Source organism: Heliconius melpomene, chromosome 19 (genome assembly GCF_056956725.1).
Source record: "Heliconius melpomene rosina isolate 202511_hmr_F chromosome 19, ASM5695672v1, whole genome shotgun sequence".
Classification (NCBI taxonomy): Eukaryota; Metazoa; Arthropoda; class Insecta; order Lepidoptera; family Nymphalidae; genus Heliconius; species Heliconius melpomene.
The window spans coordinates 6,390,967-6,408,422 of NC_140407.1; the positions used below are offsets into that span (position 1 = coordinate 6,390,967).

General features: G+C 33.5%; 2 protein-coding genes across 2 annotated transcripts in view; both read right to left on the minus strand.

The window, feature by feature from the left end:
• The window catches only part of LOC146528512 (syntaxin-1A-like), a 126,334-nt gene that overhangs the window by 34,417 nt on the left and 74,461 nt on the right, over positions 1 to 17,456 (minus strand). The window lies entirely within an intron of this gene.
• Positions 1 to 17,456, minus strand: part of LOC146528515 (protein Skeletor, isoforms D/E-like) — a 69,700-nt gene that overhangs the window by 4,483 nt on the left and 47,761 nt on the right. Inside the window, exons 7-11 of the mRNA XM_085203142.1 lie at positions 6,521 to 6,620; positions 5,240 to 5,424; positions 2,896 to 3,090; positions 1,467 to 1,580; positions 855 to 1,008 (exon numbers count right to left, since the gene is read on the minus strand). Of these exons, the coding sequence (XP_085059268.1) occupies positions 855 to 1,008; positions 1,467 to 1,580; positions 2,896 to 3,090; positions 5,240 to 5,424; positions 6,521 to 6,620 (748 nt within the window). The remainder of the gene's footprint in view (positions 1 to 854; positions 1,009 to 1,466; positions 1,581 to 2,895; positions 3,091 to 5,239; positions 5,425 to 6,520; positions 6,621 to 17,456) is intronic.

Below are 17,456 nucleotides of genomic sequence, written 5' to 3' on the forward strand. Positions count from 1 at the left end.
TTATAAATGGGTATTATACTCGTATTACTTATTATTTTTAGAACCGCATGTTTTTAAAATTTATGATGATTTAAGGTTAAGATTTTTAAATAAAATGTTATAATTTGTTTCATTTGAATAAGAATATATTATTGAGATTTTATATTCAGTTGTGTCGTTTCAGTGATTATATGAAACTGCTTGTTTTCTTCATTTTTATGCATATACGAGTATATGTTACCATTTACTACCCAGCGGAATTTATAATTACACTCTTTTACGAGCGCTCTCGCCGAGTGGAACAACTTTTTGGTAAATATAGGTGGATGTTCGTCGATGTATACTGGCTGTCGTTTTCCGGGAATACCGGGAAGGGGAATTAGTGATTCAATATACATTTTTTAGCATTTGTTTTTTTGCCTTATTTTCTTCCCAGATATTCCTGAGGAGAGTAATTTTCTTTTGGACCGTAGCAAATACTTAGCGACAACAATGGGGCGCTGTTTTGCTTACTTTCCAGCAGTTCTATAGACGTCCCTAGTATCGGACTGATTTATAGATGCGTTGGTTATCTTGCCTACACTGGAAATTAGTTTATGTAGATCAGTAGTTGTTTCTTTTGCGCCATAGAGAACATTTCGAATTTCAATGGAGAATGTACGTGACTTTAATTGAGATCATTTATTTTCTTTTCTAAGTTTTCAATATAGTTAATCTGCTGCCGCTTCTCTCTTCTTAGGGATTCCACTTCTTTTTTCATAACGTCGTATTTTTCTTTTACGAATTTATCAAGAGAAGTAATACGTAAAAGAACAGCCAAACACGCCAAAAAATAGCTTATTAAAAATAATAATATATAAAAGTTATAAACTTACCAGTAATAGCAGAATATCCATGTTTCCCTCCAGTAGGTCCCATCTGCGCGTAAAAGACGCCATCTGGAGGCTCATAGCACTGTATGCCGGGGATGTCCCACGCTGAGGTCACCGGGCGGGGATGCGGCACTGGCTTGAATTCTATTATCTGTGACTAAACAAATACATATTACTGTGATTATTAAAATCTTTAAATTTAACTTAGGAAAATGACGATTTCCTAAGCGAAGCGAAGCGCTATAATTAAGCGAGTAATCTGAATCGTTTGACTGACAAATAAATATATTAAATTTGAAATATTTTTAAGAATAATTTTTATATCTAACTTTCTAACAAATTAATTCCAAATTCCATAGAAATATGATAACTCCATACAAGGTTTTCTTGAACTTATAGTTAGGCAGTACGGAGTGTTAACTCACTACGTTTTCATTAAGACACTTCTGTTCCTCACTTTCCGCCGAATTCTGGAGCGTGAGAATGAAAATATTAAATATTTCATTTCATCAAGTGGGTATCGAACACGACTCGACGTGCTTACACGCCTGTGTCTGCGCCATGACTGGCCTCAAAGAAAAAATATAATTTTCTAAATAAAAATATATAGCTTACATTTTCTTTATCCTTTTCAATAGTATGAGATTCATCTTTAGCGGGTTTCATATCGTCTTCAGGTATGGGACAGTTCCAGAATGGAGGCCTTCCGAAGTCAAAGAATCTATCGCCCTTTAATAAAAATAAATTATTACATAAAAAACACTAACTTTAAAGTTATGTCTCTGAAACAAGAAGAGAGTGGAGAGTACTCTTTATTATGGGAACGTATAAAGTTAAGGATTTTGTTATTTATGTTATGTTGTTATTTAATCTCACTAGATTCATATTCGTCGAAAACGCCATGAATAAAATAAAAAATAGTTTTAATAAATAAGTATCCCCTATTCAGAGAGCCGTGGAATAAAAGGTAAACAAACCAGAAAAAATATATTTTACTGGTCCTGATTGATGGAGTTTGTATATTTTATAAAAATAACTATGGAAGTAATATACGCTAATAGACAGAGAAAGGAGAACCTAGTACACTCCATTCTTCACTTTCCGCCTGAAACGTCATTCCCTGAAAAGGAGTCAAACGTAGAACCATCGCGCTTACAGTCAGATGCTGTCCTTTCGCGTCACGACGGCTAATTATTCAATAACTTATATATAACAAAAGTTTGAAAATGAAAAATCTATTCTTGTGCTAAAATTAACAAAGCTATTTATTGGCTTGAACAAAAACAATTTCGACATCAGGTGCACTTCAGCTTGGTAGCGTTAGAAGTTACTTTAAAAACGAATAATAAGTAGTGCAAAGTTTACAAAGTTTAGACGGCCATTACGATATTAATAAAATTTAAAATTTATATTACGTATTAAGGAAAAAGTTGAGGTGAGCTCTAAAATTATGTGATAGAGTTTAACGGACAGTCAATTTTATAGCGAGACCTGGTTGGTACATTCTGTTGACTTCTTTAGCTGGTTTTTTGAGGTATTGGATTCAAATTTCAATGCAAATCTGCTCTAAAAAATGTACAGAACTAAATTGCTATATAGCTAGCGGGTACTCTTGTTTACTATACAACTTTAATAATTATCAATTTAACAAAAAAAAACGACTTCTTCAATTTCAACCGGATCCCATTATCAGAACCTAACGGAACTTTCATCAAAGTACTCCTGAAGGGTATCCTTTCCAAAAAAAATCATCGTAATTGGTTGGCGATATATTGAGTTATTTGTCCATTTGCCGTGCAGATAAATAATAAAAGAATCGTCAAATCGATCGATCGGTATCGGTTCTAAGGTAACAAACATAAAAAAATTCAGTCGAATTAATAACCTCCTTTTCTTACAGATGTCGGATATAAAAAGAAAGTTCATTGTATGAGCTATTATGTCATTCCCCCACCGTAATTTATTTCATTCCCCCAAGTAGCAATCGAACCCAGAACCGTCGCACGTCTATGCCACAACTCTACCTTAATAAAATAATACATACCTTAAGAAAATGATGATGATAAGATACTTCTAGCTCCGAATTCAACGGCCCCACTGCCCAAATGATGGGCTGACTGATATTGGTGTATATAGGCTTGTCCAAAATGTCAGAAGCCTTCAGGGGCCGCTGGTACGTCACTATGGAGTATCCGTTGACGCGTGCGGCGTTTAACAGACGAATTGAGTTGGTGTTTTTCTGTAACATTGTAATACATTTATTATAGGCATATTTTTCAGAACTAGGAAATGAAAATCCTGTTGAGAGCAAAAGCTGTGCTTAAAATCGCAAGATACTGTGAGTTATAAATGAATTTTTCACAAAAAGTATTTTTAACTATTGAAAATTTAACCATATGTTGGTTAAATTTTATATAGATGTATAGAAAAAGTATGAAGTAATTGGAAAAAACAATAAAATATTCATTTCGTGCTCATTTCCACACTCTCTGCCTGTAAGAAGTATTTCAACAAATGTATTTGTGCATTACGTAACGAGTAATACGAATGTTCTGTACTCTGAAACAAACAACTACGGAATTTCCAGCTAGAATTCAACCAAAATAGCTTAACTTGATTTTAAGCATCTAATTTGTGGAGTGAGGTTTGGGTAGAGCGAGAGGTAGCCTTTCATATAATAGATAATAAATAAAGTCTTAATTATTATTATTATTTGGTTTTTCACGCTGTCATCCAGCATATAGCAGGGTAAGCAGAGGAAACCTAGTGTTAAGATACTCCATTTCTAGTTATTTGTATTTCCGCATGTTAAGTAGCGGATCTTAACGCCGCGCTATACCAGAGCAAGGAAAATGAATAAATTATGTTGTTAACTAAAAATATTGTTTAATTTGAATGCTTGAAATAACATTATTTCCCGTGCTTACGAAATTATAAAACTCATATTCCAGAATATAAAAATGACTCTACCATCCTCGAAAGAATTCACACAGGAACGCAATTTGGCAATTGTGCCTCCAAAACTTGAATCTCACATTCTGAGCGCAATATAACGTCTGTTCAGCCAAATTACTTCAATTCTAGACTCAAATATTCTAGGGCTTGCTCTCAGTTAATATATGTTTAATTAAAAAACAGCTTCAGGCTTTTTCCGCATAGGGAGAGAGTTCGAAAAAGGTAAGTTATTGTTGAAACTCTCCGTTCCTATCTTTCCATAAAATTTTCTCATCCTCGTGCCTCGAGTGGAAAAAGAATCCACAATCGTTGCGTTTACAGTCAGACGCTGCTTGCGCGACCACAGCCTCTATATATGTATATTTTTATTTCCTTGTTAATTCTGTTTATGGGCAATTTGTAAACATGAAAACTATACATCACCGAATCCTACCAATTAGCTATTATCGGAAATATAAGATCTTTTCACAGCATTATAGTTCTTTATAAATAAAATATAGAAACGATTTTTGCGTTGGAGCAACCGTTAAAGAGTTCACATCGCGTTTGATATGGGTAAGATTGGAAATTATCGATGCCCGGGGCCTACATTAGGGTTTAACGTAACGCGTCCTGCCCCTGATAACAATCTGCTCTTGGATAGGATTAATCTATCATTTTGTATTAGATTAGGAACGGCCTCGTCCGATAGGTCACGAGCCACGGCGCAATATGGTTAGCTTAACGACGTATTGCTAGAGCTTCTCGAACTTATCAATGCTTACTAATTATGAGACTCTACTATACATACGTCGTGTGAACTGGTTCATATTGTTTAAAAGTGTTTCTATTTATTTACTTTTGTTTTGTTGATACGAATTTACTCAAATCTATATAGATGTTATGAAACTGACAGTGTTATTCTATTGAAGGTGCTTGTCTTAGGAATTACTAGTGTTGAAGACCATAAATATTGATTATATAAAAACATATACATGTTGAGGTCGAGGTACAAATCTACGTGTTGAGTGGGGAACCACAACACGCCTATTAATTAAAATGAAATGCAAAATAAGTTTTACTTTGTTTCAAGTTTATACAAACTTAAAAACTGAACTACCTTGTGTTTATTCGAGAATCATAACCTTATTTGGTTATAACCTTTTAGCCACTGGCTTCTTCTTTCAATTTTATTAACTAACATAGTATAAAATTAGCTTATATTATTGTGTAATATAATAATTATTAATATTTTTTCGTTTTGCGTTAGCTAAAATTGATCTAGGCGGAACTTACTGCCAAGCTTTATTTACCTCGACACCAGAGCGAAGAAATGAACATTAAATTTAATTAAATATTTAATTGCCTCGGGTAGATAGAACCCGCAACGAGATGCGTTTATAGTTACTTCTGCCTCTGCGCCATGACTGGCCTCAAATTTAATATGTACTTACAACAATTTTGTCATCGGGGCATGAGCCATGTTTCCCAGCGCACTGACTCTTAGCGTCCAAATAATAATCTTGTGCGAATCCCTTCATAGTCGTCATATTGTAGCCCGCGACCGCGACGTCGCCTTCCACCATTTGGGAACGTTCGAAGCTACCAGAGATACCGAAAGACATGTATTCACCTTCATCTGTAGGAAAAGAAATTTTAATATTACATCTTCTATGGGTACTAATATTATAAACTTGAAGACTTTCTTTGGTTGAACGCGTTAATCTCAGGAACTTCTAGTTTGAATTGGAAAATTCCATCATTCCATTGCAATTTGGGCTAAAAGACCAAAAATACTTAACTATATTGGTCTATATATATATGTACGGGTACTTTGGCGCAAAAATAGGTCACATCACGTCACTGAACGTAACAAAAGGTTATTCCCCTCATATTTCTGGATAGTTGCCATAGTATTAAATTAGAGATGGTCGGGACTACCATATACTTCGTGCCAAGAGGCTGAAAGAATCGACCGTTATAAAGACATATTCAATGTTGCCAGTAACAAAAAATACATCTCATGTATACTTGGGAAACTATTTCGTTATGAATTATTGTCTGATGAAATGGCAGAAGTCTAAGTAACATTTAAAATTAGATATTAATGTTTTTTTTATTACAATGGCAATTTATTTGAGAATAAATTAAGATAAAAGTAATTGTTGGATTTGGCTTACATTTTGATATGGGTTCGGGTTGGTTAATACATAGTTCGAATCCCGATAGAAGTAAATATTGGTAGTGTAATCGAAAATATTATTTATCTGGCCCCCAATCAAATGTACTAAATATCAAAATCTACATGTTTCTACCAGGAAACCTTATATCACGAAAGAATGTTAAACACCTTTTCTTTGCAATTTTAGAGTTGTAAGCTATAAGTCAAGAGATGTAATGATCCACTCATGTATATTACAAAACGTATGCACGCGTAGTATATTGTCAATTTCTCTATAGATTGTTGTCATTAAGAGCAAATGTTCGCCATCCTCGATGTAATCTCGACCACATTAATTATGGCATCGAATTAACAGTTAATAGCTATTCAGCGTCTATATATTGCGTTTATATATAGTAAAAATCAAAAGTATTTTATTTTATAGTAGCAACCTGCAGAGAACTTCGCCCCCTTATGATAGAAAATTATTTATTTATTGACAATAATATCTTGTATTTTTCTCGGATAATTCCTTATAAAATGTTGTACTTATCATATTTTCAAAGTGACTCACCAAGCTTAGCAACCAGTTGTAGCACGATGCTGTCGCCGGCGATAGCCCATCGCACTTCGAACGCCAGTTCATCATCTAAAGATTCGCAGTTCAATTTGGACTGTAACAAGAAAATTATATATTAGTAAGGTTCGTTATATTATGTATGTTTTTTGAGGTATACCCTGAACCCACACATAGCAAGGTACCCAGGAGGAACTTGCGAACTTAGCGTTAAGACATTTCGTTTCCATTAAAACACTTCCGTTCCCCATTAAGCAGATTTCTACCAAATTCTTAAGGCATTGCTTTTTGGATAACGGAACTGAACGCCGCTTTTTGTGTCGTTACCAGAGCACGGAAATGAAAATTTTAAATATTTAATTTCTTCGGGTGCGAATTTAACCCACTAATTATCCAGCTTACAGGCGCACGCTAGCACTTCTATGCCACCACTGGCTTTGTGTTTACTGCAGGAATAATATATAAAAAGTAGAAAAGTGATAGAATAAAGTCTTTTATTAATAGTTCACCGAGTGAAGATCGATCATCACGTTTACAATCAGACGCTGTACTGCTATAATTATATTTATTAGATTTTTATGTTTAAAAAAACTTGGTTTATTGTTTTTAAATCACGTTAAATAAATATATCGATACAAAAAAGAAAAAAAGTCAACATTCGCAAACAAATCGTAAAGTGGATTGAAATAAAACTATCTCTCGAAGTAGCGGTGATGTTTTATAACACTTAAGTCCCAAGACGAATTGAACTCTTCCCCTGAATGTCTGCAGCAAACAGACGAGGATTACCTAAGATTTATTTTACTTAATACTTGTCTACTGTACGTTTTGTTTTTAATGATATATTAGAAGGCTAAATAAATGTATTTATATCATTATAACTAGTGTCAAGGCACTCTGATCTCCACTTTCCACCTGAATTCGAGATATTACCTGTTTAATGATTACACTGACCGAGCTTTTCTTTCTTTACATACTTAACCAAGTAAATCTTCTACGTTTAAGAAATGATTAGTTAAGGTAGGCAGAGGAACAGAATTCTGAAGGTATTGCGTGCTTGGTGCCCTTTTTGCCTCTATACCAGAGCGAAGAATAATAATATAAATTTAAATAAATATTCCATTTTCTCTGTACTTTTAGCAAGAAATAAAGAATTTTTACTTTAATAACACATTGAAATACAGAAACAGTTCGGTACAAATTATAAATTCATTAAAGATATACAAATAGCTGTAGTATACAATGAAGCCGCGACAGCATTTCCGCCGCGAATGCGGTTTGCTCGAAGCGACGTACAAATACAGGTATATTCAATTGGTAGTTATTTTATACTTATTTAATTTAAACTTCGTATTATAATAGAATTGTATGAATAATTTATTTTATTCAATATAATTGATATATCGTGAAATAGTTAGAAAGCTTTAATTTGTTAACGCAACGGTTCTAGATTCAATATTCATTCAAAATATATATTTTTTATTATGAGTGTTTTTCACGATATAGATTTTTGCTACTTTTTGTTTCCTTAATTATCTAAATTAGTCTATAAAATTAGCACTATGCAAAATAAGTAAGAATATTGAACGAAATATAAGATAGAACTTAACAACTATATCGCGCTTTATCGACCATTGCGGGAAAATGAATGAGAAGTAATAAAATATCCCCCTGACTAGGAATCGAATATACAACCATCGCGTTTACAGTCGGAAGCTATCCCACTGCACCACGACTGCCTCAAGTCCCAATATCATCAGTATGTAACAAACATACAAACAATTGTTAATATTATTAGTCCATAATTAATCCTAGGTACCTGATTTAAGCCGAGGTATTTACTAAAACCCAATAATGAAAGCTAAACACGTGTGTAGCACAGATTTACGTTAGTTACGAGTGGTTGACAAACCAATGAATGATAAAACCGATCAGACTATAAATTCTGCATAGGGATAATTAGACAAAACTAGAAAGTCAAATGTAGTCAAACTAGGTAGAATCTGGAGTACGGAGTGTTCAATCATTAAATTCACTAAAAGTGATAAGCTCCTACGCATACTACCTCTATGCCCGCGTAAAATATAATGTTATTTTTATTCACATTTTTGTTACTTTTTAAATGCTTTATTTCTTTTATCTATCTAAGTTCTCCTTGTCTACAAATTATATTTTACACAAATATATTTAAAAATATAACAAATAAATACTTAGGTGTAATAAGTATACAAATACTAGTGGACCCGGACGCGGCTACGCCTGCTTGAACTATAAGAATATTTATTAAATATTATATAATATATTTATTTTTATAAGGATGAATATCAAAATATAAGTTCATTTTGGGTGACGTTTTCTTAAAACAACCAAGAAACTTTGCAAACCGGTGCTTAGCAACGACGGTTGTTATTAACATGGCAGAATAAATTGCATGTCAAATTAGAAAGTATTTTAATTTATTAGTACATATGTGTAATGTAATATTATATAGCCTATAGCACTTCTGAAGAATGCAGCTTTCATACAAAACAAAAACATAGTAAATCGGACCAGTAGATCCAGAGATCTTAGCGTTCAAACAAATAAACAAACAAACAAACAAACTCTTCCGCTTTATTATATTAGTATAGATTATTAGTTTTATTTCGAAGTGTCCAGTGAAAAAAGAAGACTAAGCTAGATATGTCCGACCTAGTACTGCGTAAATACAAAAATATCGTGACAAATAAAATTTTTCTATCAAACAGGGGATAGAAATCGCATCTCTTTATACACATACAGCAATATATTAAAATTGTACGCTTTTTTATCATACTCATATAGTAGGGTAGGCAGAGACAGCGTTGTATTATCGTAGAAGGAAAGAATTATTATTTCTTAATATTTTCTTTGCTCTTTATGATATGAATTTGTCTCTTATTTAAGTTCAACCTAACGAAACGATAGTTATTTTTTAGAATTGAATTGAATTCTTGATATATGGCGTTTCGAGCGTGCCAGTTGAGCATAATTCATTTCGCCAATGTCAGGTTGTAGTTATTTTTAAAAAAAAAAACGATGATCCACAAACCCACAATCTTCAAAAGTCAGTCATTGAGTCAGAAGTCAGTCACTAATTAAGCAAACAAAGTGACATACGAGTACATAAGGCATGTATAGCTCCAAGCCTGGCATCATTTGCTAAATAACGTAGCAGCGGGAACTAGTCAATATCGATTTTCAATTGTTCTTGTCGCGGTAAAGTTACAAAATTAGCTTCCGCAGACGATTCGCCACATAAATATTTGATCCCGCCCTGATTTCCACCTAACAGTCGGCCTAATGCACACCAAATAGAAAATTTGTGTAGCAATATAAGCTTTATTTTACTTCAGACATAAGAATTATATTTCTCTGTTTAGTTTTGAACTTTAGAGTACTCCGCAATGTCATTCAATTGGATGGAAGTAACATAAGTTTTGGGAATTAGAGCATAAATTGCGTCTCAGTTTATTTCTCAGCTGACTTTAAAAGTCTTTAAAAAGTTTGTTGCTATAGAATTTATTTGCATCGTTACGTTTTTTTTAATTTGCTTTGTACACGATGACAAAACAAATTAAAAAACGGTGGTGCCGTTTCATTTAATGTTTAAGGTATTCTCTCTCTCTCTCTAAGGTACTCATATTTCATTCCTTATTGATATAAACAAACCCAATAATTCGAAATCTAACTTATAAATACTAAGATGGCAACCCAATAAAGCTAAAGTCTTTTTTTTATTTTTTTTTATTTTTATTCATCAAATCCTTTTCATTTGACTTTGACCACATCTAAATCTTTATAATACGACCAAGATATATTCCATTATTTTAAAGTTAATATTCGTATTGTTACAGTTAAAATAAGATATAAAAATAAGTAGTTCATAACATGGAAAATGCATAGTATACGTAATACAATGAAAATTGGGTGGTGCGTGAGGAACGAGGTCTTTCCACTAGGTTCCCAGGTTCAATTATCAGATGATCAAGCCTATAAGCTCATAATACTACAGAAGTGACGTAATATGCTTGTAAGTGATGTCACAAAGGCTATAATCTGATGGAATTAGATTACCGATAGCAAATGCATGCGGGCTTTAATTACTGGTCAATGCTTCACGGTGTCTCGCATATAGTAGAGTAGGCAGAGGAGACATAGATACTCCGAGATCAATTACCGATGAGTTTTTGAGACATGTGAGTTGAACACCGCGCTTTGTCTTGTTTACAGTCAACTGCTGTGTCACTATGTCATGACGAAATCAAACACAAGCACATAGATCAGATCAGATCAGCTTCACGCTGTATCCCATACACAGCAGGGTAGGGAGAGAGAACCTAGTGTTAAAACACTCTGTTTCTCACTTCCCGCTAAATTTCTCAAGACTTTCTTCAATGAAAATATTAAGAAATAATAATTCATTCCCTCTAGTGGAGATCGAACTCACGATCTTCGCGTTACAGTTACATTATAACAAACGTGATGAACGTGAAAGGGACAATATTATATTATCTTTGTACAACATTGTGTTATTAAAGAGATCAGACAAAATATAAAAATAGACAAAGTCACGAATATAGAGTAAAGTAAGCCATTTAAGCACAAATTGAAAAGAACATCAAGAAGTATTAAATAGACGACTTAAAACTTTCAGAGTGAGCTTCCGTCTAGACCAGCAAGGAATTGCTTTTAAATAATAATGAATAAATTATAGTTTCATTTCGAAATTATAAAATTTATATTGTTTAGAAGTGAAAATAACAAGAACTGTACAAGAAAACCACAAACACAATGATAAGCAAAGTAATAATTGTAAAAATTTTGCATTAAAAAAGCATGAACGCAGAAAAAAGCGTGTTAAAGAACAGAAATGCCCGACGAAATCGAACCCACATTGTCCAGAGTCAAAGAGAACCACTGCGCTATCTCGCCATGCTCTACAAAAATGTAGAAGAAAATATAAGTAATTAGGGTACTACGTTTGTAAACTGGTTTCCTATTTTTAAAATAGCTTCTTAAGTGATCACACGCCGGGACTGACGGGCAAGACACGACCTTAATAGTTTTTCGTAAAAACACTGCTACTTTAGGCTTCTCTATGAAATTCTTCTTCCTCTAAAATGTGTATTTTGGTATTCATTTGATAAATGTCGTTTGGAACTTTGCATATTTTATATATAGCTTTTTTTATATGCACAGAAACGGCTGAATGATGGATCCCCTTGGATATGCAATTATAATAATCTCAATTACTGCAATTTTTTTTTTTGCATTCTATGGAAATTACTATATATTTTGTGAAATCAATGACCTAATTTCTGCACTTAATAATCCCGCGTCTCGTTTAGTATATATAAGATGAATTTAATCGATTGTACGACCATATATCAATAGATTTCATTTTGCAATAAAACTAAAACTTTAATACCACTTTAGTGAGATAAACTAACATCTGTTTGTATTTAGATTAGACATAGATAGATAAAGTTCGTCGTTCTGCAGGTAGTAGTATAGGTAATAGTGTTGAACTAAAATAGCGTGACATGCGGTACAGCGTGTCCTTACAATGAGAATGGTGCAAGAATACTGGAAAAGCGTATAATGTGAAAGAATATATTTTGTATCATCTTTATTATTTATCTTATGTTCTATGTAAGTTTTCTTATAAATGAAAATTAAAATAAAATGCATAGTTTGATTTCTTGAAAACTCCCAGCAGGTAATAATAGATAATCTATTTACAAACTATTAATATGTACTTAATGTTTCAAAAGTGAAATTATTCAGCAGCTAGAAAAATCTGACTTTAAAACGCATATACACATATACTGTGTCAGTTAAAGCATTCTAACAAACGTAATAAATATTTATATTCATATTCATTGCATAACGTTGCTTGTTCCAAACCATCCCCCTTGAAAGAGGTCTCTCGTAGCAATTCGAAATCCGTGGCGCAGGTAATGAGGGTAGAACATCGCGTCGTTTGCGTAACGACCCCATTGCCTTACTGCAAGTGCACGTCTACAGTAGCCCTTAATAACTGGGACTTACGGGTCAAAATATTAGTAAATGTTCAATAATACCAATATATCCCTAACTGGAAATAATTGAACTCTATCAATACAGAGATAAAGTTGAAATTTCAGCAGCACTAAAAACAATAGAGCAGGTAGAGTTCGAAATTAGCCGCAAAGGCTTTGCATTGGCCAATAAATTGGTACAGCATTGGCTGGGATTAGAGATTTACCTGAAAGTTCCGACTTTCAACGTCTAAGCTTTAGATCATATTTACGTTCGCCTTTAAAAGGAAGTAGTAATTAGTTTGCTTCTACTGTGAAATTGAAAGTGTTTTTTTCACTCACTATTCGCTTTGTTTTTGTGTAGAAATACAAGGTTAGTGCAGTATTGTAATATATTATTTTCAGTTCTCTATTACATTTTGTTGTTTCAGTTTTTTTTTTTTTCAGAATTGTGATGGCATCGGTGTTGCACATTCAAATTAATCTAGTAATATTTGTCTTTATATATAGATTTTAGGAAATATTTTCGGAACCAGTGGCGCATATGACGTAAAGTAGATTTAAAACTTGTACCAAAAAAAGGTTCATAATAAGATAATTAAAGCTAACTTTTGTATAAAATTAAAATTACTTTACCACGATTATCTTGAGATAATAAATCATAAAATATTCCGAACAGCAGGGACGGAACAATCGTAAAAACTTTCAAACCTTTTATTAACTCTAACAAAGGGAACGAGAGGGCTTATAAATAACTTATTCTTGGATTAAGAAGTGTAGTTAACCATTTGGAATGTATATAAATAATAAAATGTACTATACATATGTGTACACAAATAATTAGTATTTGTAATGCTTAGAATTAATAAAAGCATAAAATGAATTACATGTTATAATAATTATGTTTTTTTTTTGTAGTAAAGTATTCCCATTTTTTATACTCTCTTAGTGCTCCCCTCGATTCCTAACTTACCTATATGCCTAATTGAAATTTTCAATGTACAATACTTTTTGTCTATGTGTAATCTGTCAGTCCCACAGCAACGAAAGAATTCAGATATAATATTAAAGGAGAAAAATGTACTAAACACACCACAAAAATAAAGAAATTGTGTCATAACCATGTAAAACTACAAAAAACTGCTAGCCTGTAACACGATTATTTTTCAGGTGCATCTCGAACATTTAGTGGGACTTTTCAATTTTCAGTGGACGTCGAGAGGATTGCAGCTGTCGTTCTAGTGTCAGGGGGCGAGTGGACCCGTGTAGGTGGTACTCTACATTGAAATGACATTTGCGTGTGCTGAGCGTGTACGAGTGTGGTTTTCAAATACTCTTTACCAATATGTATGGTGATAGAATATATGTATTATGCTTTTTGTTTTAGAGAGCTTTTCATTATTTTGGTAGCTTTTTGTTTGAGGTATGTGGATATAAAATTTGTTTTTTTTATTTTAATGTGGTTCAAATATTTCTCATGGCTGTGGATCTAATATTTAATATTCATTTCAGACTTGGTACTTATTTGGGTCCCATCAGCCCTAATTGTCATTGATTAAGGCTTAAGGAACTTTTATACAAAGTTAATATCAAAGACAAATTACTTTTTTTTAGTTATTAATATCTAAATAGAGCAAAATGAACAAAACCCTTACACCCAAATACATGCACGACGTAGTATCGTAAGCATTCCGTGAACAGAGTGTTTGCTCTGCAGATCACGTGTACAAAGCCAGTAATTACGTGTCGCTTCATCGCATTCTACGGTGAGACTCAATCGTTTCACTGAAAATTGAAGTCTTCAGTTCATTTCAGTGACAAACGTTTGCTAAACGATACGAGGAATGCATTTAATGACTCTATCCTAATTAGTAGAGTTATTTTGTGCGGTAATTCTAAAATTAATCTAAATTTTATGGATAGAATAAAAGTTAATTAGATTAGTTATTTCAAAAAAGTATTAAATATTTAATAAAGTTTTCTTTTTAAAGCTTAGATATTGCTTTATCGGTTGTTAACCGACTTTAGAGACATTGTATTTGGGTAGAGGAATTCATCGACTGTTATATACTGGTGGTGAACCCAAATGAACCATCGTAGGGCAGTGAAGCAGCGTTTGACTGTAAACACTATAAAAGTAGGTTTCATCTCCATTCGAGAGAAACATTATCACTATTACTATACGTCACTCGGCTGCTAAACTTGGCATTGAGTTTTGCCACTCAACACGCAATATCTCAAAAAAATGCGAATAGAGTAAAGCGGAATTTTTTGACACTAGGTTCCCTGTCTACTATTTGGGAAAAAGGTGGGTTAAACGTAACAAATCAACAACAATGGCCTAAAACGTCCTATATTTAGTAATGTAGACGCAGTGTTTGCGATCACAACACCAGTGTGATGCTAAACAAGGATAATATTGACGGACGCTTCTATGTGCCCTAATGCGGTAATACACGGCCACTGTTGGTATTAGTTAATAATTAGGTTATATGTCTTGGACATCAGAAAAGGGCGTTTTTAGATTTTAATCTGCTGTTGTCTTTTACTATTTACGACTTTATACTTGTAATAAAACTCATATAAGTATTTGGCAAGCTTTATTTTGAGTATTTTTCGCTTATAATATAGTTAAAATAAACCTCATGTAATATATAATTACTAACAGAGCTGCGGTACAACATTAACAAGCGCTATTCTAATGATCTATACAAAATTATAATAAAACAATAAAATATAATCGATTAACTTATAAAAAAATACAAATTATTAAAAATTTATGTGTCCAAATCACAGATGTTTTTCACAGATTTTTTTTTATGTAAAAAATTTTATATATATTTTTTATATAATATAATACAAATGTAAAACTTTATTATCACAGGCAGATGCGAGTTTATTAAGTATCAATTTAGTAGGAAAAACTATGTCTATAAAAATAAATTTATTTAGATAAAGCATATATAAAATGGCGCATTTTAGGAAGAAGAGTTGTTAATTATAAAATAATCGTTTAGTTTATAAAATCTTTTCTTCTCATGTAATTAACGTGAAGCTTAATTATTTCATTATTGTTTTTAGTGCTTCGTTCTTAATGCTTTAACAAAAAATCAAATCATCAAAGCAAAAGCTAATTATTATCACCCAGATCGATTCTTGACCATATTAGGTATTATGTGGAAACCTCCACAAGAATCACGATTGCATGCTGTTTTATATTATATTTATGTACAAATTTCAACATCTTCAAATATCTGTAAAAATAAAGGCTTCTTATCCTAACCTTACGCAACTCAAATTAATACAAAACTGGCTCCTTTATGGCAATTTCGCAATTCCGAATCACGATTACTAAAGTCTATAAAATGTCTAATAATATAATATTTAATAATTCATCACGAATGCCACTCGATAGCTGTGATGCATATTGAAAATAAACTTAACATTTTGATAGAGTACTTCAATTAATCAAACGGACACGCTCGATAAAAGGCTATTTAGCTTGAGACCATCCGAATGCAGAGGCTCCAAGGCTGGCGGTGAGAGGAACGTGTAGAAGGGCACTCTTCAGAGTATTAGTTTATACGCGTGTGTGTATGAGCCAATCAAAGTGTTGCAACTGACTATTGAATGACCACACTCTGATGAGATGAAAGGATGAGTTTGGAAATATGTTTGAGTGGAGGGATTACGACATCTTCCCGTGCTCACTGTGACCTCGACTTCTGAATTGGGTCAAGGTCACGATCGTGGTGCCTGAAGCCACCGTTTTCTGACTGCGGAAGAAGACGATAGTGAAGAGGATCGGGACTCCGGTAAACGCCCTGATATCGTTGTAGCTCTAACTCCAATGCGCGACGCTGTTGTTCATAAAGCTGTTGCTGACGAAGCAGCTCTTCGGTTGATGAAAAACGGGAATGGTGTTGGTGTAGATAATGTGGCTGATAATTTTGAAGGTTCAGGTTTCTAACTAAATTTGGTTCTTGACCTAATGAGTGGAAATGATCTCCGTGTTGATGCAAATTGTGATCAATCTCTTCAGAACGTTGGATTTCGAAATTATCCTTGGATGGAGATGAGATGTCTTGTTGCTTTGGTGTTTGTGTTGGGGTGTAGTCACGACGGTGGTGCGCGTGCTTTTCTCCGTCCCCCTGTGAGGGTGTCGCGGGGGCAGGGCCGGCGCGGAGGGGTGATGGGGGGCGGTAGGTTGTGGCGTCCAGGCGCTGGAGGCGCGCGGGGTGCGGGGGCCGGCGGGTGCGGGGGCGAGGGGACGACGACTCTCCTAACAGCGCCTTGTTGCGGCTCTGCAACAGGAAAGCTCGGTAGAGCAATTGGGATGGGCATTGGATGGGTGTTTGATACGGACATATGAAAGGTAAACGCATTCAGAAACATTCTTAGGCAAAGTTCCAAACAACATTCTCACACTAGGATTTAACGAAGTTAATATTCTTAATTTTTATACGCATATATAAATCAAAGCTTAAATTTATTAGTTGTAGATTAATTAGCTCGTGTTGATATAACAAATGTATGTACATTTGTAATTTACGTCTGATTGAAGTTTAGAAGGCTCTCAAGAAAGAGGTCACATCGAGTGCAAATGAGTTATTATAAATATTATCGCTTAACTTTTAACTGGTCACGATCTGTACGGTAATGTAAATGCCATGTTTATTCAATAAATAGAAAGGAACTCGCATGTTTTTAGATTATTTACAAGTAGCGTTACAGAGATCAAGGCTAAGAAGAATATTTAATTGATATTGGAAGGTAAAGTATAAAGTTCTTATACTTTGATGAACTTTGTACCAAACTTTGTACCAATAGTATTAGAATTTCAACGGGATGCCATTTTAACGTTAGACAGGCTTGTAAATTTCTCATAAAAA